The 24,442-nt window shown below is 45.5% G+C and overlaps 2 protein-coding genes across 2 annotated transcripts; both read left to right on the plus strand.

Moving 5' to 3' along the window:
* Positions 1 to 20: 20 nt before the first annotated feature.
* On the plus strand, positions 21 to 793 carry EDB91DRAFT_1080885 (1,3-beta-glucan synthase component-domain-containing protein; the record flags this gene model as incomplete). The annotated part of the gene is made up of 3 exons (XM_041315299.1): positions 21 to 112; positions 166 to 272; positions 528 to 793. 3 exons carry the CDS (start codon positions 21 to 23, stop codon positions 791 to 793), a joined length of 465 nt encoding a protein of 154 aa, XP_041178766.1.
* A 289-nt stretch (positions 794 to 1,082) lies between these two features.
* Positions 1,083 to 5,186, plus strand: EDB91DRAFT_1273568 (uncharacterized protein; the record flags this gene model as incomplete). Its single annotated transcript, XM_041324616.1, has 22 exons — positions 1,083 to 1,110; positions 1,161 to 1,244; positions 1,300 to 1,339; positions 1,448 to 1,563; positions 1,610 to 1,640; positions 1,689 to 1,752; positions 1,833 to 1,915; positions 1,941 to 2,083; positions 2,228 to 2,329; positions 2,386 to 2,436; positions 2,470 to 2,480; positions 2,530 to 2,620; positions 2,740 to 2,755; positions 3,056 to 3,096; positions 3,438 to 3,460; positions 3,571 to 3,688; positions 3,851 to 4,012; positions 4,085 to 4,291; positions 4,347 to 4,378; positions 4,473 to 4,535; positions 4,564 to 4,698; positions 4,898 to 5,186. 22 exons carry the CDS (start codon positions 1,083 to 1,085, stop codon positions 5,117 to 5,119), a joined length of 1,863 nt encoding a protein of 620 aa, XP_041178767.1. The 3' UTR covers positions 5,120 to 5,186.
* Positions 5,187 to 24,442: the final 19,256 nt, after the last annotated feature.

The raw sequence follows: 24,442 nt of genomic DNA on the forward strand, positions 1-24,442 counted from the left end.
GACTCAATTTCAACTACATTATGGCGCATCAGTGCGAATTTCCTCCTGATCGCAGATATTGGGAACAGGGCCCTCAATTACAGAGACTGTACTCTAAGGATTTTTGCCTTCAGTGAGTTCACGGACATTTGTCATATTTCTGCTGATGTCAATTTCACTTTTCAGATCTCTTGACAGTGACCTCCACTACTCTGCTACTATCATGCACATTGAGGTGACAAGTCCGTCACCAATTTGCAGGGACCCCATCCCCATCCTTCATTTCATGTGTTGTAAGTGTGACAATCTATGGGGGCAATTTGTTCTTATCCTCTGCACCTTTCCAACACTGACTTGCACTCCCACAGCTCCCCTCATTTCTTCTGCCTCCAAGGCCTGGGTCACGAGCCCCACCGCTGAACCAAACCGGTGGAAACTATAAATGCACGTTCTTCCCCACCAATGGTGAAGCTGAGCGCAGGATCTCATTCTTCGCTAGCTCTCTCACCTGCCCGATCTCCCCGTGGATGCTATACCTACGTTCACAGTCATTGTTCCTCGCTACTCTGAGAAGATTCTACTCAGCTTGCATGAAATCATCCGCGAAGAAGACCAGAACATGCGTGCGACGTTGCTCGAGTACCTGAAGCAGCTCCACTCTGTTGAATGGGACAACTTCATGAAGGACCCGAAGATCCTTGCAGGGGAGAGCGAACCAGTGGATAGGACGGGTTCGATCAATGAGAAGCATATGAGCAACAAAGCGGACGACCTGCCGTTCTACTGCATTGGTTTCAAGACATCGAGCCCATAATATACCCTCCACACACGTATCCAACGAGCAACAAGAAAGACATTTTAATTGTTGACTGGGACGGCCCAAATGACCCCACCAATCCTAAAAAGTGCGTTGCGTGAACACAGCAGCGTTTTAATCGGGCTTACAGTGATTGCACAGTTGGAGCCACAGAGGAAAATGGGGTGCTAGCATCATCGTGTCGCTCTTCACATTTATCAGTCCAGTTTCTTCCTCTATCATCGCGCCCGCCGCTTTCCAGGTGGCTGATGAATTTGGGGTAACAAGCGAGATCTTAGTATCAATCATGACATCCATCTTCGTACTTGGATATGGTAAGGCAATTTGGTAAAATTACCCCGCTCATCAACTGAACTACAACTAGCGTTCGGGCCTTTCCTTCTGGGTCCACTGAGTGAAATATACGGGCAATCGCGCGTATTACAATTGGCAAATGCGTGGTATCTTGGTATGTGATCTTTTCAAGCTGATATATCATTTCATCCTCATGCTTGAAATCGTAGGATGGAATCTTGCCTGTGGATTCGCAAAGTCTGAAGCTCAGTTCATTGCCTTCTGATTCCTCGCTGGCCTCGGAGGCAGCGTGCCCATGGTGGTAAATTTTAAATGTCTTCAATAGGAAGTATTCATTCTGAACGTCTTCCTTTTCAGGTCGGTGGTGGCGTTCTCGGTGATATCTGGCGACCGGAAGAGAGAGGAAAAGCCATCGCTGTTTTTTCCTTGGCTCCGTTATTGGGACCTGTTGTTGGACCTGTCACTGGCGCCTGGTTTGTGATTTTCCGAAATTTAATGACATTATCTAATTCTTCCTAGGATTGCTGAATGTTCAACCTGGAAATGGGTGGTATGTGATCTTTCCACTAGTTGAGGATTGTTCTCATTTCTATGGTAGTTCTATGCTACTTCCATTGTGGATGCAATTGTTCAACTCTTGTGAATGTTTTACCCTAAAGAGAGTGAGTAATTGACTGGCCATGGTTCGCTCATCCTTACTGATTTTGTTTCAGCTTATGCCCCTGTCCTATTGGAATGGAAGGCAGTCGAGCTTCGCAAAACGATGGATACCGAGAAGGGGCCATACAGAGAAGTCCGCACCGTTTTCGATGGTGAAGCCTGCCAGTAAGTCCTTGTATAATTTTGGTAGGATGTTATCTGACGACAGCGATTCCTATAGCTGGAAGACCATCATGTCCAATGCGCTCAAACACCCTTTCCAACTCTTTTTCCATGAGCCGATCATAGTGCTCCTCAGTATTTACATGGCGTATCTATACGGAATCCTTTACCGTAAGTCGCTTGTTCTTGGTTTTCTTTCATGAGTATGATCTCACAGTCTCTCAGTCTTTTTGACAACATATCCAACGATCTTCTAGGGTATTTATGGAGAATTGGTCGGAATCACCGGCCTTCATTACATTGCACTTGGCGTAGGGTCGATGTTGGCATCCCAATTGAATGCGAAGTTGATGGACAAGATTTACGTTTATTTCAAGAATAAAAATGGTGGAGTTGGCAAGCCAGAATTTAGATTGTGTTCGTCGTATTTCTTCTAATGTCTCATTTCTTAAGTGCTCATTCACTGTCATCAGCTGCTATGTTCCCAGGATCTCTCCTACTTCCTATGGGGATGTTGATAGGAGGTTGGTGTGTTGAAAAGTGTACATTATGGATAGGTCCTGATGTTGTGAGTTTGATCCTGCAAGTACCGCCTCCCATACTGACGGCTTCTATAGGGCAGTGTGCTTGTTGGAGCAGGCATTGTTCTGAATTTCCAGTGCATCCAAACTTACATCGTTGACTCCTTCATGCTCTATGCCGCTTCTGGTACGTATCATGTTTATTTGGCACTTCCATTGCATCAATGGGCGAGCAGATGCTCAGCCGGGAGTACTACTATCTCGAAATGCAGTTGCCAATTGATTGTTTCCTGACTGTCTACGCAGCAACACTTCATCCATCGTAAGTTTGTAAATTTGAATATCCAAACCACAAAGCGCTAATGTGCACCTCCAAGTCCCAGGAGGTACTCAATCTCTCGCATTTCCCACTCAAACAAGCGACGCTCTCTTGCAATCCACAGCACCATCATCGCATGCATTTCTTCTCCCCAGAGTGGCAGCCGCAGGACCGGCGCAACTGGCTGCTCCAGGTGATAGAGTTGTTGACATACACGCGCATGTGCGATCACCCATGTCATGTAAAGAATTTCCTACAAAATCAGTACTTTTCTTCTTGAATGTATGTCTTTTCACTTATCAGTTGCTCATCTGGTATGGTAAATGATATGTTGCGAGGGTTTGGTAAGTGATTCAGATGCTGGTGCTGTGACTTGTTGATGCACATGCCACGATCGGGCTAACATGCCTACCTGGTAGTTGCGATCCTGCAATGGCACCAGCCTGGGTCAGCGCGGACTCATCAACTTTAATCAGTTGACAACACACCTGACCAATATTGTTCCCTTCTCTGTTTCTATTTCTGTTTCCATTTCCATTCGCTCTGGTTCTGAGTCCATCTAAGTAGTTTTGCATCCCAAAGGTTGATAGATTTATGAAGACTCGCTGGATATCAACACTTGAGTGTTCGCGACGTTCAGAGATGATGTCCCAATTTGGAAAATCGCTGATATTATGAGTGACAGGTCACAACTGTGACTTGGCCTCGGTGTGTCACGGTATGCATTCAGTGTACAGATGCTGACGCAAAGCCCGACGCAAGGTTCAAGGCAAGTCATCTGTGCTTCCCTTTCACGCTATATCTAACTTCTTGACCAGGGATGGCCAGATGTGCGCCATCCTTTCCTCATTCCATCTGATCTCCAAGCAGCAGCCCAACAACATCATGATAGGCTTGCCGAAATCGAAATATGTCAGTATATCATCACCCATAACTGTAAGTCCATGAGTATATACCCTATATGCGCTCATTTCAGTCGAAAATTCTAGTGTACCGAGGATTCTGCCATGCACGCGAAAATTCGCATCCTAGAAGCTAAACACGCTGATGTTGCATGTCAACGAATGGAAAATGCTTACTGCTGACACAGGATGCTAGCCCAGTTTGACCATCTTGCAGAGACATATTTTGATGGGTTTGAGCAGGACCTGGGCAAGCGCGAGCTCGGGTACACACTTTCATTTGACCATGACCTAGATGTGTTTGCTGCATCTATTGGGCTCACGAAAATATCCATCGCTGTGATTCTCAATGATGAAGGTGTGTAACACTGCCTTTATTGACACGATGTTTGTTGCTCACAAATCACTCCAAAAACGATACAGGAATCAGGAGTAAAGATAGAGCTTATGGAGCAGCGCATGAAGGTGGTCAAGAAGCAAGCAGACACCATTGCAGATCTTGAGATTGAGCTCTCGAAAGCACGCAAGCAGGAGCGCATGTATGAGGAAGCAATGGAGCAACTGCAGGCAGACCTAGATACATTTAAGCAAGATAATGCAAAGCTGACGGCATTGGCTGCCGCTTCAGAGAGACAAGGTATGTTTCTTTGTATTGGGGTTAAATGAACAGTTTGGTGACTGCACGTGTTTAGCTGCTGGCACACAGCTCGTCGATTCAGAGAATGTGCCCATGTAGGGCAATGTGGAGACATCACACCTTCTGGAGCAAGTTCGTGCAGGTTCAATGACATCTTATTGTTTTTCTGACTCTTAATTAGATCAAGGCTCTTCGTGGCACTGTCCGTTTCTTGTGCACAGAAAACTCGTATCTCAAAGGGCCTGTCAGCTGCATACATACAACTCCACTAGACCCCTCAGGTCAACCCGACACAGACGAATCAGATTCTGAGACCCCACCTGCACCTCCTACCATTTGCTCGCTCGTTTTTGTCCGACCCGCCAACCCCTCCACAACCAGGATTCATAAGCTTGCCGTGTCAGATGGTATGAATATGCGTGCTTGTGTTGGTTAAGCTAAATCAGGGAGTGCAGCGCAACCATGAGTATTCTTGATCATTCGCGCTAACAGTGCGATTCAAGCTCCAGTTCATGAATCTGCATGCTTGTGTTGGATAAACTGGATCCGGGGAGTGCAGTGCAACCATGAACATCGCCTATCATTTGCTCGCTCATTTTTGTCCAGCCCGCCAACCCCTCCACTACCACACAGCTCCCGCCTGTTATACCTGCTGCATTTATGGCAAGGCTCAAACACCTATGTGCCACTGAAGTTTGCATGTGCCCGGCACTAGAAATCTACCTCGCAGACCTATTTACCGCGACACGGCATTTGGGTGCGCTAGACGCCATGATGCTTACTGCCCGTGCACGCCAAGATGCGGAGGTCCTTTTCAAGCTCAGCTAATTATGTACCAGACTTACTTTATCGTATCGTAGTGATATTGAACACAACATCCAAAAACCCTTGGAGCAATGCCCTTAGTCGCCAACGCCAATGCCAAGTTAATCAATTTGAAAGGCGTGTTTTACCAAAAAGTCATAAATAACCATATAATTGAAACATAAAGAAGGAAACATAAGAATGCTCAACAAATGGACACACTTGATGCTACCAGCCCCTACAGGCAGCGATGGTGCAATGTCACAATGTTGTCACAAACTTGCGTGCTAATCTAGATTTGATGATTAATGCAAACACCGCTTTCCATGAGAAAGCTTTGAATAGCTATGTAATTGAAACATAAGTATTGGAGAATGAGAATGCTCAACAAGGGGGATAAATTACACTACCATCTCTTGCTGGTCATCATGTTATGATGTCACGACCTTGTCACAAACTCCTCACGGTAATCTAGATTTGCAGACATCAATGGTTATGTATCAACAACTCAAATTTATCGCAGCATACATAGCCATATTTAGCAGAGGCAGAATTACATCCTTCTATAGTTTCCACAGCTACAATATCAAGGACTCATGAATTCACTGATGGTAGATCCGACTTCTGAGACTGGATAGATGAATATCTTGACAATCATTCTCCTGGCATTCACAGCCGTCGGTCATTTTGGTGCACGAGCCATGCCAGGCCCAGACACCACTGACTCATCATGCGCGTGGAGTGCGTGTGGGGAAATGCAGTGTCCAGAGGACTCTTTGGTCGGGAACGTCAGACGTTGCACCCTCAAAGATGGTCATGTTGGGATACAATCATTTTGCTGTAGTAGGGCACATTAAGTGGTGAACATGGGGGGGAGAGAGTAGTAGCAGGGAGTGTTGATGGTTTTGGCATGAGGATCTGAAGTTCTCAATTGCATAGTACTCACTATTCCTTTCCATTGTCTCCCAGTACTTAAGGTCATCTGAACCGAACTCCAACTCATCCTATGATATTAAAGTTGTGGTCATCAGAGCGTGTTGCAGGGCATCCAGCAGATTGTCGTCAGCCATTTCAAGGTCTTTGCTCAAGTTTTCATAGAAACCGGTGGAGTAGGGGTCCCAAGGGGGCAAGAACCATGGACGCAGAGCCTAGCAGCCTTTCCCACAGCTTCCATCAGGAAAACCCTCCCAAGGCAAATTAGCCAAAATTCACATAAAGTCGTAACATTCGCATAATTACAGGTATTTATAAATAAAGTAGAAGGATGATAATGTTAGATGTGATTATTGTAACACAAATGAATGATTAGCAAGAGTTATTGAGAATTATCTGAACATTGAAAAAGTATGTATATCTATGTACGAGTTCAACCAGAAGGTGTCACTATGGCGCTGGATCTGTTCAACTATTCTTCACATGCAAAACTCACACACGCACAGACACCACACACACACAAATGAGACATACACACATAATCACTCCGTCGCATACACACTCTTGTACCATAGAAAAATTAGTACTGCTGCACTGCACTATTAGATCTGACATGATTCAATAATCAATTTATATTGCAGACAAGGCTGCTGATGAAGGGTTCTATAAACAAATCTTTTTAATGCCCGGCTGGTAGACGAGATGGAGCAATGAGAAGTGAGTAGGTCTCGGAGTGAAATGCACTGAGAGTCGCCAGCATTGGCAGCAAAGCCTCAAATCTTTTTAAGGCCTGGCTGGTGGATGAGACAGAGTGATGAGAAGTGAGTAGGTCTTGGAGTGATGATCAATTTATATTGCAGACAAGGCTGCTAATGAAGGGTTCTATAAGCGCCAATCAAGTAGAGTCCAAGGGCAAAAAAATGCACCGAAGCCGCCAGCATTGGCAGCAAAGCCTTGGCTGGTGGACGAGAGCGAGAAAAGAAGATGGAAAGCTGCTAGTATTGGTGTCAAAAAGATGTTCGCGCTGGGTGGATCCTTGATGTAAGTGTCGATGAGAAGGGCCATGAGCAAAAGTGCCCAAATCTAACAAGGTCTGGCAAGGTCCAGAGAGTCTCCCATGGCCACATGATGCCTTCCGAGGTTTGAATGTATTTGTTCATCATTATGCAAGGTGTGCATACTCGTCTCGTAAGGCCTCACTAGACTCTTTCAACCTCATAGCAGCCTTGCAAGGCATTTCAAGATCAGCTCAGCAGTTGTTGGCAGCTGTAAACCATTCGACATATACAAGGTGAGTAGGAACATGGACCATTGGTGGGAAGAGCAGCAGAGGGTGTGGTAAATAATGGGCAAATGAATAAGTTCAAGCACTAACCCACCTAAAGTTAATGCAAGTCAGGGATGGCAGAGACTGTGTCCGAGACTAGTGGTAATGAGCATTATCCAAGTACGAGCGGTATGGAATGGCAGAGACTGTGTCTGAGACTAGCAGTAATGATATGTGTGGTGAAAAGACAGCGAGTATGAGCAATATGGGATGGTAGAGACTGTGTCCAAGACTAGCAGTAATAAGTGTTGTCCGAGTATGAGGAATACAATCTTCCATATGTGTGGTGAAAAGACAGTGACCCGAAGTTAATGCAAGTCAGGGACAGATGGTGCCAAGACTAGGAATGTGGCATTCAAAGAACATACACACGAGCATTGAGTTGACTTGAGAGAACTTAGGATTTGAACAGAAGTAAACTGGCCAAACTAAGCTTTATTTTGGGGGGGAAGGATCAACTCCTGATCCTGCACTAAGTACGCTAGTTTATATAGGTTAGAGAGGATCGGGGAAAGTAGGAATAAAAGAAATAAAAGAGGGAATAAACAGGGTAAAGTAAAAGGAGAGAATATATCAGAGTTGATTGATATATTAATTGGTAACCATCTAGGTGTTGGATGCCTAAGTCTTTTAATGAACGTCACATACACCCTCCAGCTCATCCAGTAGGAGGGGCTGCAATGTTGTGCGGGAGTTAGGATGATGAGAATGAGTATATGGGACAAGGTGAGACTGAGGACGGCAAATCTACCCAAGAATTGAGCATTATATAAGCTCTTGATCCTGGTGTCACATTCTAGGTCCAATAGCTCGGCAGCTGCAACAATATCATCAACATCTGCACCAGGATCCACTTCATGAGGGGTAGAGGAAGTGGGAGTAGGAGTACTCTTCAGGTTCTCGGCCTGGGTGGTCATGGCAGAGATAACTTGAGCAGCCATTAAGGGTGCAGGAGAGTTTGCATGGAGTGCGGAGCTCAAGGAGGAAGGTTGGAACCGCTTGTATTGAAGGTCACGGTTCTGGCGACAGTTGTCGATGGAGAGGTTACTACTAGGCATGACCTGGGGTTGGGACATGTAAGAGCATTCATGCTCAGCTCGAAGTTGTTGTTCAAACACAGGAGTCTCTTTTTTGATCACTAGTTCCTCTAAGAGAGCACTGGTCTTTAGACTGTGAGCCTGGAGAGGGGTTGTAAATTTCTCACTAGCTTTTGCCTCAGTTCTGAAGAACTGGGTGAAGGCATTGAGTGCTTCAGCGTTAGGTTCCCTGTGGGAAGACCTATATCCTCTTCCACCTTGTCCTCTGGGGCAGTTATTCCTCCTGCTTGAATGAGAGGCTCTAGGATGAGGGGCGTGAGGTTCTGAGGCTGGGATCTCGCCTGGTTTGTGCAAGGGAGGATGAGCGATAATGTCGATGTTCATCGGCTTGGGGAGAGAATGGACAGGGACTGCTTGAGACATGGGAGGTTCAGAGGATTCGTTGACTCGAGTGGGTGTCTCTCTTATATGATTCAGCTCAGGGTCTTTGGAGAACATCTTAACCGGTAAATCAGAGAGCATTTGAGTGATAATTTGCTCGATGCAACGCCTAGCGTCGTTGGCTGTATCAATGGTAGTGACCGAGGTGACACTAGTGTCTTGGGTTGCCTTAGAGATCTTCTGAGGTAAGTGCGTTATATTGGGCACACCTAATGCTTCAAGGTACTGCCCAACGGCTTCCAATTGAGATACTTCATAGTATGGGAGCCAGACTTTATCTCTGGTCATATACTCAACCTCAAACAATGAGTTGGTTCCCTGACCATTCCTCGAGACTTCCCAAGTCAGCAATTTAGTCAAGTTGTCTCCCGGGGAACTGTCAATCATCGTTTGGTATGTGGATCCTAAGTAAATGAGTGTGGAATGCAGGGTGAAGCCCTTGTTGCTTGAGGTTCGCGGGGAGGTCTAACAGGTAAGAGTTGTTGTGGTAGTCCTCAAGGATTTTGAATGGGCCGATAAACTTTGGTGCGAGTTTTCGGGCTCTGCCCTTTGGTAATGACAGGTTTTTGGTGGACAGGTAGACGAGATTGCCCTTTACAAAGGGTGACTCTTTGTGCTTACAATTAGCGATCATAGTGTTCTTGACTTGGGCTGCAATGAGGGTGTCATGGGCGCTCATCAACACGTCCTTTATTTGTTGAGCAAATATACGGACACCAGGGTACTCAGATTCAGCATTCCAGATCATTGATGGGGGCTGTCGCCCATAGATTAGTATGAATGGAGAGTACTTTCGCAAAACTGAACTAGCCAAGTTTATTGTGAACTCGATGGCTGGGAGTTTGATCACCCAGTCACGCTGATCAACAGAGACCACCTGTCACAGCATCTGGGTCATGGTTCAGTTTGCTCATTCAGTTGCACCGTCAGACTGTGGGTAAAATGAAGTTGACATCCTTAGCTCGACACTCATTAATTGATATAGTTGTTTCCAGAATGTACTCGTAAAGAGGGTATTGCAGTCGCTAACAAGGTTAGAGGGCATCCCATGTAACTTGTAGACTAAGTTAAACATAACTTCTGTGATGTCTTTGGCATGGTAGGTCTACTTGGTGGGGGCTAGGTGGACCATTGAGGTCAAGTGATCTATCACAACCAGGATCATATCAAATGAACTGTTTAGGGTGTGCGATTCGGGCAGTGGTCCAATGAAGTCGATTCCTACTGTCTCCCAGGGGCGTGAGGGTATGTCAAGGGTCTCCAGAAATCCATAGGGTTGATGGTTAGAGGGTTTGGAGACTTGGCAAGTGCCACACAAGTTGCAGAACACCTGTACATCTGCTGCCATTTCTTTCCACCAGACATTATCTCTAAGGTAGATCAGTGTCTTAGACGGGCCTAGGTGGGCGAGTAGGGAATGTGCGTGCGAGATGATAATCTCTTGCATGTGTCGTTTACTGACTAAGATGTCTGGGATGCAAAGTACTCTGTTTCCTTTGTCCTTCAGGAATATCCTGCCATTGCTGACCTCAAAGTTCTTGTAGGAGTTAGGACTGGCGATGATTTTGGTGAAGAACTTGTCCTTGTCATATCAGTTGATGAGGCTTTCATGGATGTCAACTGTTGGGTCGCCGAGGGAGATCAATTCGGTGGGTGAGGGAGGATGTTCCGACAGCAGGTCTTCTGCAATTTGTGTTGACGTGTCATGATGCAATTGTGGGTCCATGTTTGTACTTGCACTGTCAGCGCTGATTGTACTTGCTTCCTTACTTCCTAGGTTATCTGAGTGCATTCTTACCATCACCGATGGTGTTGGTGAGTCTTGTACTGGTGGGTTTGTCTCAGTAGCTGTGCTCTTGCCCTCCAGGGATTTAGCTGAGTTGTCACTCAATTGCAGAATCACTCCACGCTGAGATGGTATCTGTGGCGCAGTGGTTTGTGGTGAGTCTGAGATTTCTTGGGCTGGTGCGGATGTTGCCGTTTGGGTTGGTGCACTTATGTGTTCATTTTCAGGGACCATGCAGGTTTCAGGTCCATGGTCGAACACTTCGTCTTTGCTGGTTGAGTCGACGGTCTCACCAGGGACTCGGTGATGTCTGCAATAGACAGGGCCTATGCTTTCAGTAAGAATCCTTGGGTACTTGCGGTTGCTTGGTTTGTTGGTCCACGTGTGCGTTTCACATTTGATTGCTATGTGAATGGAACGGCATGCTTCGGTTGCCCCTAGAAACAGTGGGGTGCCCGTATAAATTGGTGCGGTGACGAAGTTCAGGAGCAGCGAGCACGGTATGTCTTCTTCACCAACGCTAACATATTCACTAGCTGTGCATCAGCGAGAGTATTGTCGACTCCTGGTACATGAATTATCTTGAAGTTGAACTCACTAATGAGCTTGAGCCAGCACGCTTGGTGAGGTGAGAGTTTCTTTTGACACCCGAGCCACTCGAGACCCTTATGGTCCGTGAATATACGAAATTTGAATCTGATCAGTAGGTGCCTGAAATGCTTCAGCGATTCGACGATCACTAACAGTTCCTGTTCATGAACAGGGTAGTTTTGTTGGGCTGCGTTGAACTTGCCTGACCAGAACACAATTACATCTGCGCACTTTACATCTAGGCCCTGGGACAGGACACCACTGGCTCCAGTGAATGACGTGTTGGTGTTCAGGTTGACAGGACAGGTACCATCCTGCGTGGGCGTCAATTGGAGGGCCCATTGTCGCACATCTCTATGAGCCTGCATGCACGCCTTGACCAGGTCAAAGGCACGCTGGTCAGTAGGAGACCACGACCATCAGGTAGTCTTGGAGGCGACTTTGGAAAGGTGTTGCATATCCACTCGCACACCTTCGCATCCAGTGGCGAGGTAGCCAACAGATCCTATGAATTGCATCAGGAGTTCCTTGGAGGTGGGTGTTTTCCAATTGACAATCTTGTCGACCTTGTGAGGGTCTAATCTGATACCAGTGTCGTCGATAACATGTCCGAGGATCGATAGTTTTGGCAAGAAGAGCTGTAGCTTGTGTTCGCTAAGGTAGAACTTGTTCTTTCTTAAGGTATCTATCACGGTTTTCACATGTTGTACATGGTCTTCAGCAGTGTCAGAGTATACGACAATGTCGTCGAGATAGACATCCATGAAAATGCTGATAAATGGTCTGAAGATGTGGTTCATTAGGGATTGGTAGGTGGCCCCAGTATTTATAGTGCCATCAGGGGTGGCAAATAGCAACTTCGGGACGTCTTCTGGGACAATACGAATCTGCTCGTATGCATCTTTGCCATCAAATAAAGAGTGGTAAGGGTGAGTCAAAACATTCCTTAGGATGGTCTCTATGTCAGGGTGAGGAGATGCAAGTTTCCTGGTGTTCTTATTCCGTTGACAAGTGTCCAGGACAGTTCTCAGATGAAGCGAGTCATCCTTAGTGACTTTCTTCATCAGTATGGTGTTGGTACCACTGAAGAATTCCCATCTTCCGGTGCATATATAATCGTCATGCTTCTCTCTCCAGAGTGGTCTTAATGCCTCAGGACAGCGAGATTGCTGCCAAGAGTAGACCTGGTGCTCATCTATTAATGGGATAATGTGATTGATTTCTTGGATAGGGGGTAGTGAGGTTTCATTGGCTTCTTTGCAGATATCATGGGCATGAGCCCACAACTCTTCGTGGTATTTGTCGATGAGACTGGTTTCAGGTCCAGACTGCTGTAATTCGAGTACTTGGGTCTGGGACTCACGTATTGGCAATGGGTCAATGCTTCTGATCTTGATCTCTGGGGGGTTAAATCCCAGGAAAACCTGATGCTGAAACAGAAACAGCATTCCCAGAATCACGTCATAATATTCGAGGTTGGCGATGTCGAAGGTACGCTCGCAGTTGATTTCTTGATAAGATAAGTCAATGGTGGTGTTAGCTTTAACAACACTCCTAGAGCCTGAGACCGCTAATTGCAGGGGTATGGGTTTCTCTAAGATGGAGTATCTAAGCTTAAGCCGATCAACGATTGTGGTCGAAAGAAAGTCCGTTAATGAGCCTGAATCAAGAAGGGCTCTGCAGGGCTTGCCGTTCACAAGTACTATAACTATGATGGACTGCGGGAGAATCCTTGAGGTCGACTTTGGTCCAGCAGATTGTCATTGGAGAGTTCTCAGATCCGGGAGATCAGAACATTTACTGCTGCTCCCGCAGTACAGAGAGCTAGTGCTAGTGCGTTCTTTGTCTTTTGACATCTCACAATCTAACAAGGGGGGCAGATCGCCGTCTTCATCCAGAGGCAAGGGGGACAGGAGCTTTCGGTTGTCATAGTTGCATAGGTTTGTTGGCGAGTAGGCTGCGTTGCTAGTAGACGGGTGGTCAGTGGGCGATGCAGTCATTGTTAGTTGTGAATCGGGCATTTCACTCCAGGTTGGTCTGAATGATGCTTTAGTGTGGATGAGGTCCTTGTAGTTCCGAAGTTTTAAGTTGATCAGCCATGGGGCAGCATCAAACTCTGGGTCGCATAGTTGGCTAAAGTGCACTATATAGTCGTCATAGTTGTGACGATCTGAGAGGAGGTAGGTGTCTGGGCCGCTGTGGTTAGAAAGACAGAATCTGTCTAATGCAAAAGGGTCATACAAGGGGTCAAGCAACTTGTCAGTTGGCAGTGGGACAGCCAGCTGGAGAGTGGCAAGAGTCTGTTGTTCGACAATACAGTGCTTTTCTGCGTCAAGTTCTGATAATTTTTCTAGTTCTACCACCATTCCATACAGTCTGGAGGTGATGCCTTCTTCAATTGCAGCAGACCTAATGTCAGCGCTAGAGATGGTCACTGCATTCGCTCAAATGGCTGGAGCATTGCGTCCAGGGGGTTTGTATGTTAGATGGCATCATTTCAGGCAGTCTTTAGCTAAGTGTCCCATTTGTTCGCACTCAAAACACTGGTTAAGGTCACAAAGTCATTTTAGGTGCTCAGGGGCTTTCTTAGACCTCTTGGGATTCCCAGGGGCCCTAGGAGGGGGAACCTCTGGGCAAGGGTGACTGCACCCTCGTGGGTCACAAGATGCTCGATGATGGATGGCATTAGTCGAGATGGATTGAGTCTGGGGCCGTTTGTCCATCCTATTACCGTGCAACGATTCTCTGCAGTGGTTTCGACCGTTACTCTGGGCATATCCTGCGGCTAAGGTTGGGTTGATAGCCAGTAGGATGTTTGGATCCTTGGCGTTTTTGAGGAATGCTCTCTCGGTGCGCAATGCTTTCTTTTCAATCGTTTCAAGAGCCCCTTCAGTGACAAATCCCGTACTATACGGGTCACCTGACCTACATAATATCCCATGTAATAATATTCCCGATGTTGACGGGTGGGCCCATCTATGCTGATGTTATATATATCATCGATGATGGCGGATGGGCCAGGAGAAATATTATTATGGAGATGGGTGGGCCCATGTGGGTAATATGTAGAGTAGGATTGACATATATTATAGACCTGAGGAGAGATGTATAGCAAATATTATTATATAGATGGGTGGGCCGACGTATTAGTATTATTTTGTAGATGGATGGGCCGAGGGAGCAGTGGAATATTTATTACATAGATGGGTGGGCCGACGTAGGGAAATATTAGATAGACGGGTGGGCCGACGTGGGGTATTTTACTTAGATGGGTGGGCCGATGTGGGGTATTATTAGGTAGATGGGTGGGCCAAGGGTGAGGCGAATTATTTATTACATAGATGGGTGGGCCAACGTAGGGGTATATTAGATAGACGGGTGGGCCGAGGGTGAGGTGAATTATTTATTACATAGACAGGTGGGCCGATGTAGGGAAATATTACATAGACGGGTGGGCCGAAGTGGGGAATTTTACCTAGATGGGTGGGCCAACGTCAGGTAATATTAGACAGACGGGTGGGCCCAGATATGTATCATATAGACAGATAGGTCTAGGTATTGGTATACTATATCCACAAAAGCGCTGAAAGAGAACCAGAGAGCTGCCTCGTGTCGACTCAGACTCAGCAATGAGTGATACTAATAAGATCACAGTCATGTTTCACCACAGTGCTCGTCAATCAAAACATCTTCATCAAGTAGATAGATACCAGAAAGCCTGAATACACCATGTCTGACATTCACCAAGTAACGAGTACTGAGTACTGAACCCTGAAACCCGAAACTGGAGCCCCGAACACCCAGACTGGAGACTCAAGAGAGACTCAACTTGAAATTCAAACCTCAACTGGAAACTCATACATTTTTACGAGTTTCGAGTTGAGTACCGACACCCGACACCCGAGTACTGAGTACCGAATCTCGGGTGTCGGTACTTGGTACTCAGTGATTCGAGTCTTGGGATTCGAAACTCAGATTTATACGAGTTTCAAGTTTCAAGATTCAAGATTTGAGTGTCGAGTTTCGAGTCGAGTACCGACATCCGACACCCGAGTACTGAGTACCGAGTACCGACACCCGAGAACCGACACCTGAGATTTGGTACTCGGTACTCGGTGATTTGAGTCTTGGGATTCGAAACTCAGATTTATGCGAGTTTCGAGTTTCAAGAGTCAAGATTCGAGATTCGAGATTCAAGTCAAGTACCAACACCCGACACCTGAGTACCGAGTACCGAGTACCGAGTACCGAGTACCGAGTACCGACACCCGACACCCGAGATTCGGTACTCGGTACTCAGTGAAATGTGTACAGAAATACAAATGTAAGATGATACACATGAATCACCGAGTACCGAGTACTGACTCGGATCTTAACCTATTGATGTCATGAGACCATGGATAGACTCCTGTAGACAAGGGCTACAACTTTGGTTTAATATCGAGTCCCGAGCACCGGGCACCAGGCACCGGGCACTGAGTACCGAGCACCGAGCACTGAATACTCAGTACTCAGTACTTAGTACTCAGTTCCCAGTACTTGATACTCAATGCTGAATATCTTGGTACTCAACTGAGCACCGAGCACCGAGCACCAGGCACCGGGCAGATATTTATCTAAAAAGTTCCCATGGTCAAAGTGCTTTCTTGAACACTCCATTTGCAAGTATTTTGCTTATATCTTACTAGGATCTTAACCTATTGATGTCATGAGACTAAGGATAGACTCCCCTAGACAAGGGCTACAACTTTAGTTTTCATCAAAAGAGTTCCCACGGTCTACAATATCGAGTACCGAGCACCGGGCACCGACTACCAAGCACCGAGCACTGAGCACCGAGCACCAGGCAGATATTTATCTACAAAGTTCCCATGGTCAAAGTGCTTTCTTGAACACTCCATTTGCAAGTATTTTGCTTATATCTTACTAGGACCTTAACCTATTGATGTCATGAGACTATGGATAGACTCCCCTAGACAAGAGCTACAACTTTGGTTTTCATCGAAAAAGTTCCCACGGTCTACAATATTGAGTACCGAGCACCCAGCCCTGAAAACTCAGTACTCAGTACCTACTTGATACTCAGACCTCGGTACTCAGTATACAATGCTGAATCTCTTGGTACTCAACTGAGCACTGAGTACCGACTACCGAGCATTTAGTATATTGAGTATTGAGTATTGAGTACCGAACATTAAGTACTCAATATTGAGTACCAAGCACCGAGCACTGAATACTCAGTACTCGGTACCTACTCAATACTCAATACTTGGTACTTGGTACTTGATACTCGATGCTCAGTACCTACTCAATACTCAATACTTGGTACTTGGTACTTGATACTCAATGCTGAATATCTTGGTACTCACCTGAGCACTAAGCACTGAGTACTGACTACCAAGTATTTAGTATTTAGTATCAAGTACCGAGTATTGAGTACCAAGCACCAAGCACTGAATACTTGACACTCAGTACCTACCTGATACTCAACACTCAGTACTCAGTAATTGGTACCTACTCAATACTCAATACTCAATACTCTGTACTCAGCACTGAGCACTGAGTTCTGACTACCAAGTATTGAGTACTGAGTATCAAGTACCGAGCACCGAGCACTGAATACTTGGTACTTGGTACCTACTTGATACTCAAGTACCTGTATAGTGTACCCTCCCTCAGATACATCATATCACTGGACCAGGACACCTACACGATCCTTCTACAGCAACAAAAATTGATACATCATGTGTTTCACATTTCTCATGTTTCTGACTGCTCTATCCTTGCATAAATAATCCAATATATTCATATATCATTAGCATAGCATATATACTTGCTTTTCATGACCAGGATCAGCTCAAAATATGCTGTTGCTTTGAGATAGTGTATATACTTGATATTTCTACTGATAAAAGGCCCATATCTCTGAATTATTGAACTTTAATGATCAGACACCTAGAGTATATCTCACATATATTCAGTATGATGGATCTAAAATTACAGAAAGATCCACCAGGAATTGAGAGCTGGGGAAGTGAAATAGATAAGAAATCGAGTGTGGGAAATGTCAAAGCTCAAATGCCCCAAACATCGAAAATGGTCAGTTGGTGTATCCTTGGCTATGGGAAACCAATTCAAACACTTCTATGCCACATCCCTCCCACCAACACTCTACCCTCAGGGCAGCATGCAGTATAGGTTCCTTAGGTAGTCCACCATGTATCCTACACATTTTTAATGAAATCTTCAACCTGTATCATATATAAATGTGACTTTGTGTGAACAGATGTCAATTGTCACTTTTCACACATATATTGTTTTGCTTGTCATTCACTCAATCCTGGATGGATCTTTCTAAGCCTTTAAGGCTATCATTTACCATGTGGGCTTTTGATCAATAGAAATATCCCCTTTACATCAGATCTCAAATTTCCGGCCTAAATATCACTGATCCTTAGCATAATAAATGTAATAATGACAGTCTATGAGTAACTTGGATAATCTGTGTAAGGGTAGGGTGGTAAAACATATCAAAATGTCACAATTGTAATTTGTCAAGTGTTGTTCTTATGGAAGGATCATGTAGGTGTCCTGGTCTATCTATATGATGTATCTACTACCAATATTCATAGAAATAGACCCCATACCTGGGTGCTTGGTGCTTAGTGCTTGGTGCTCAGTAGTGGGTACTCAGTGTGCTCAGTGCTTAGTTGAGTATCAAGATATTCAGCATTGAGTATCAAGTACTGGGAACTGAGTACCAAGTACCAAGTTTTGAGTATCGAGTAGGTACTGAGTACCGAGTATTCAGTGCTTGGTGCTCGGTATTCAATTTTATAGACCGTGGGAACTTTTTCGATGAAAATCAAAGTTGTAGCCCATGTCAAGGGGAGTCTATCCATAGTCTCATGACATCAATAGGTTAAGATCCTAGTGAGGTATAAGCAAAATACTCGAAAATGAAGGGTTCAAAAGTGTTAAGGTACATATTGAGTAGTGAGTAGGTACCAAGATATTCAGTATCGAGTATCAAGTACTGAGTACCAAGTATTGTTACGGTTGTCTGTGACACCTTTCATTTTCCTCTTCACCATGTCACAGTGTCACCATCTCCTAATATCACCCTATCTAGGGTTACTCTCTGACTTCACCTTATCACAGGTGCACACCCCTATTCGTTGATCTGAGATCAATCTTGATCTATCCTCGGCAAGTCCTCGGATATTACTTACATGCTGATACCTAGTGTATTCTCACAGACCCTTAACATGCATACACCATGTGTATTCCCATGGACACTTATCTATACTTATATGAACATATTACTTACTTACCCTAGACCCTGGACCCTGACTTACTATTGTATATAAGCAGGTCGTAGTCTCGATGATTCCTCATCTCGACCTACGCTGGAATTACCCAGATACACCCTCTGACTACTAGTTAGACACTAGTAAATCCACCTTGATTCCTTTGACTTCTCTAGAGTGCCACCTCTAGTAGATTGATTGACTTGAAACCTCCTCTGATTACCATCAGCATAACAAGTATTGAGTATTGAGTAGGTACCGAGCATCGAGTATCAAGTACCGAGTCCCGAGTATTCAGTGCTTGGTGCCCGGTGCCCGGTGCCCGGTGCTCGGTGCTCGATATTGTAGACTGTGGGAACTTTTTCGATGAAAACTAAAGTTGTAGCCCTTGTCTAGGGGAGTCTATCCTTAGTCTCATGACATCAATAGGTTAAGATCCTAGTAAGATATAAGCAAAATACTTGCAAATGGAGTGTTCAAGAAAGCACTTTGACCATGGGAACTTTTTAGATAAATATCAATATTGTAGCCCTTGTCAAGGGGAGTCTATTCATAGTCTCACGACATCAATAGGTTAAGATATACCAAGATATTCAGCATTGAGTATCAAGTACCGGGAACTGAGTACTAAGTACCGAGTACCGAGTATTCAGTGCTTGGTGCTTGGTGCCCGGTGCTCGGTGCTCGGTAGTTGGTACTCAGTCCTCAGTTGAGTACTGAGTATTCAGTGCTCGGTGCTCGGTGCTCAGTAGTTGGTACTCAGTCCTCAGTTGAGTACTGAGTATTCAGTGCTCGGTGCCTGGTGCCTGGTGCCTGGTGCCCGGTGCCTGGTGCTCGGTGCTCGGTGCTCGGTAGTCGGTACTCAGTGCTCAGTTGAGTACCAAGATATTCAGCATTGAGTATCAAGTACTGGGAACTGAGTACCAAGTATTCAGGGCTCGGTGCTCGGTACTCAATATTCTAGACCATGGGAACTTTTTCGATGAAAACCAAAGTTGTAGCCCTTGCCTAGTGGAGTCTATCCATGGTCTCATGACATCAATAGGTTAAGATCCTAGTATGATATAAGCAAAATACTTGCAAATGGAGGGTTCAAGAAAGCACTTTGACCGTGGGAACTTTTTAGATAAAATCAAAATTGTAGCCCTTGTCAAGGGGAGTCTATCCATAGTCTCACAACATCAATAGGTTAAGATCTACCAATATATTCAGCACGAGTACCGAGTTCCAGGCATCGAGTACCGAGTGCCGAGTGCTGGGTTTCGGCACTCGGTACTCGATGCCTGGAACTCAGTACTCGGCACTCGGTGCCCGGAACTTGGTGCTTGGTACTTGGTGATTTGTTCAATTTACAAAATGTTGTATTTTAGTTTTGTGTTTTGGTGCTTGATGCCCAGAACTCGATGCCCTGAACTCGGTGCCCTGAATTTGGTACTTGGTGATTTGTTCAATTTACAAAATGTTGTATTTTAGTTTCATGTTTCGGTGCCCAGAACTTGGTACTTGGTGATTTGTTCAATTTATGAAATACCTGGAAGTCGATATTAGTTACCCGGACATCAATAGATGTTACCCAGAACTCAATAGATGTTACCCGGCCCGTGGATATGATATCAACCATCTCGGCCCACCCGTCTATATAATATACTACTACCTTGGCCCATACGTCTATATAATATACTACCACCTCAGCCCATATGTCTATATGATATGTATCTGGGCCCACCCGTATATGTGATATCCAACTACCTTGGCCCACCCATCTATATAATATCTAATAAATTGCTCTCTCGGCCCACCTGTCTATATTATATACCCCCATGTCGGCCTACCTGTCTATGCAATATACGACTACCTTCAGCCCACCCATATATATAATAAATATTTTACCGCTCCCTTGGCCCACCCATATATATAATAAATATTTCACCACTCCCTCAGCCCACCTGTCTACAAAATAATACCAATATGTTGGCCCACCCGTCTACAAAATAATCTTAATTCGTCGGCCCACCCGTCTAATATGATATATATCTGGGCCCACCCGTCTATGTGATAACAAGCACCCTTGACATACCCGGCTATTTGATACACATCTACCTTGGTAAACCCATCTACATAATATCCAACTACCTCGGCCCATCTGTCTATTGAATATTCATGTCCATTGGCCCACTCATCTACTCTACATATTCCCTACATGGGCCCACCCGTCTCCATCGGGAATAATAACCCTCCCGGCCCATCTGTCATAGTCGAAGATATATCTACCTTCGGCCCATGGTCCGCTGGCCCGTATCATACGGGATATTATGCACGTCCGTTCACTCGTATAATACAGAGATATGTTACTGCAATATGTGGTTTCAAGGCTTACTGTCATATCTCATACCTCCAGATCCCCACCACTAAAGTCCGGTTCTCCGTCCTGTTGTTTCGCCCAGCGCTCCGCCTTCATCTCTGCACTCACCCCTAACTCCTTTTAGAATAGCTATTGCTCCAGTTACCAGTTATGTCCTTTTCCGCTATGCTTACTGATCCGTCCATTCTCATGTCATTTCTGACTTCACTGCTTTGATCCGTTACACTTACTTATAGACTTTCCACATGCTTCGTACATAGCCCTTACCTTTGCTGACTGATTTACTTACATGATACCTACAGTATATAAACTCCTGTAATACTCCGGAACTCCTTAGTTCGCATATCATCTTAGTTCTGCTCATTCCTGCAATCTCTGGACTTGAGTCTCATCTCTTGTCCACCTCCGAGTCTTAGGGGTTAAACCTTAGGACTAATTCTCCAGCTCTACCTTAGGGTAGTCTAACCTCTGTTCTGTTTCTACTCCGGACTTGTCCATAGTAGCCTTACTCCGTTCCCACATAGTCTTCCGGAGTTCTGCCGAACTCCACCAATGTTTGTGCTCTGGAACTCCCTGGACTTCCCCTCTTCCCCTCGGAAATTAAGGGCACATACTCAGGTAAGGGCGCAGCGCACGAGCTGAAGCCGAAGCCCTTTGAGTAGTCTTTCCCTTGAGCACAACCTTAACACTTACCATGTTTGGTTTGTAGCCTTTGTCAACTAAGGAGGCTTTTAAGTAGGGGAGACAGTTCATCCAGAACTGTCTCACCATCTCACGTTCATCTATGTCTCCAGCCGTATCGGTGAACATTCTGAGACGTCTCAAATAATCACATTGTAAGGAGCGAATTCCACTACGACCTCAGCACAATAACGGCCAATTCGAGTAGTGAGCCTATAATGTTCAGTTTGACCCAGGGGAAGCAGAACAAAGCAAACCAAATTGCTGCCTCAGTATAAAATACAAGGGGCACCACAACAAGTCAAAGAGTGGCCGATCCAATGTATGTTCAGTGTGAACAGTCAGCCGCGAAGCCGATCAACTATAATTTCTACTGACCACTATGCGGTGAGCAAGTGAGTGCGGCTGACCAAGGTAGTTGATGAAGAACGGAAGTTTCAAGGAGAACATGTGGACAGACACGGGAATAGGATCAGAAAGGAAGGGAACACAAAAGACACAGCTTCTGAGTGAGAATTAACTGAATTGCAACAATGGGCGAGCGCTCCTTAAGTACAAATCGGCTACTAGGTAAGTAATGGAGATAATCATCGCTTGGGATGTCTGGGCTACCTCGCGGTTCACTAGAGATATGTGTGGGACATGTGGTTGATCATCCGTGATATGTGTGGGGATATTTGGGAGTAAGCCAGTCCGAGCCATTTAAGGCGACGTAATAGGGGAGTTTGAGAGGTAAGAGTACTGAATTTGTCAAATAAACCAAAGAGGAATATACTACGCACCAGTGAACAAGGATGGATGGATATGGGATTCGTCTGAGTATCTGTGAGCTAGAGGGGCAAAACATGGGCGCAACCGACCAATGATGTGCATTGATTCTTCGTCAGCCAATTCACTTGCGCAAGCAGCTTGAACGCGTATGAGCGGGAGTCCAATTGGCAAGGAGTCGGATAGAGCGCAGAGGGTCAGGTGTATATTGCCATGGATCAGCAGAGCAAGGAAGTACCATGTCGGTGCCGATCTGCATCCTACAACTTACACTCTGTTTGTTCTCCTGATGGCACTCAATAAATTTCTGACATTGTTGCATCCTAAAGTCAGGGGGAAACACATAGTCGAATAACTGTTCAAAGAACTCGGTAAGTGAGTAATATTTCTCTAGGTCAAGTATGTCGCACTCATAGAATTGGTAGGCCTGTCCACTCAGATACTTTCCAAGCATGTGGAGGCTCTGAGCTGTCATTAATCGGGCACAATCTTTCCAATTGCGAACTTCGTGAACCCACTTCTTGAATGTAGTGGAGTTAGCATCGCCGTTATAGGTGAACGGAGGTTCATTTTTGATGAAACTTCGTTGATATTTGAGCAGATTCAGTTTGGCTCGGTACTGCCTCCTTGCAGTCCTTTTCAATTGTTTGGTATCTGGGGAGTCGCTAGCATGGTCCAATTCGGGCTCAAGAGCGAGAAAATCAGCTCCAAAGTCATTGGTGGGATAGAGACTACTGTGATCTGGATCATCATTATCATTTGACTTCGCGTGGTTGGGGTAAGTTGGGAGTGCAGCCTTCTTTTTGCTAACCAGGGTTTCATCTTCATAACTGGACTCAGTTGGGAATTCATCATCATCTTTGGGCGACTCGGATGGCGAGTTATCAGGGTCAGGGTCTTTTTGACTGTTACCAAGCATCGCTCGTTTGACTGAGCTGCTTGCTGGGAGTACAGATGAGGCTCTCAGGTACCTCGTCAGCTTGGGCTTGCAGGAGATAAATTTAGTTCACTCAGTCCTTTGGGGCCTAGCAAGATGAGGATCAGCATAGCCTTTGGTCATGGTCTCACCCTCTGGGTTAGGAGGGGGGAGTTGGATGCTGATGACAGGGGCTCGGTGAGCGTCTCTAACTTGTTTTTGAGCTTCTTCTTTTCTGGTCTGACTCTGAATAATCAGGGTCTTGAGTTCTCTGACTCGTTCCTGGAGGTTGGTCACCATGATGGACTGTTCAACCAGTTCTTCTTTCACTTGGTTGTGGTATTGTCTTAGGTAAAGGTTTTGTAGTTGTATAGATAACTGTTTATTATCATCGTCCCAGATATCTCACAAGGAAGTGTCTGGGTCATTGGATCCTGGTCACAATGCTTCTACTAGACCTTCATCAAGGTCTGACCATTTGTCTAGCCAGTCTTTTGGCAGTAGGATTTTCCGTTCTTGTGTATCCACTGATTCACCTTTAAGCTCAGCAGGGATACACAGGGGAGAGCCCAAAGACGAGGCTTTGCACTTTGGGCTTTGTGCTGGGAACTTGGGTAAGTCACCTAATTCATCATCGTCAATAGGGAGGTCAGCCCCATCAGACTTCCCCTCTGCCCCTCAAAAATTAAGGGCACGTACTCAGGTAAGGGGCACAGCACACGAGCTGAAGCCGAAGCCCTTTGAGTAACATCCTCCTTGAGCACGACCTTAACAGGGGGCCTGGGCCCATCGCCCTCATTACTAAAAATGAGGGGGGTGATAGTTTCTATGGGGGCACCCAGTGCTCCTTCCACGTCTTCGGCGGATAGCTGGTCGCTAGTCAAGGGTTCTGCACTCTGACTGTCAGACAGCTCGACTCCAGTGATGAACATTTCATCATGAGTTCAGGCACTCTTGATACCTAGTTAGAGAGTGCCTCCATCTCTAATCAAGTCATCCCTATGGGGAGAGGAGCTTTGAGACAAGTTCTTTGATGCATTGATAGAAGTAGTTGACATCTTTTGTTCCTCTAATGGGAGGTAGTAAGGGATAGATATGGGAAGGGTCGTCGGTTAGGAGGGTGATCAATCCTCGTCAATCAGTGGCCGTAGAGTGAAAAGATAGGTAGAGCTTTAGAATTCGAGTTTAAAAATAT

This window comes from Suillus paluster (assembly GCF_016628075.1).
Source record: "Suillus paluster strain FC165 chromosome Unknown EDB91scaffold_17, whole genome shotgun sequence".
Lineage (NCBI taxonomy): Eukaryota > Fungi > Basidiomycota > Agaricomycetes > Boletales > Suillaceae > Suillus > Suillus paluster.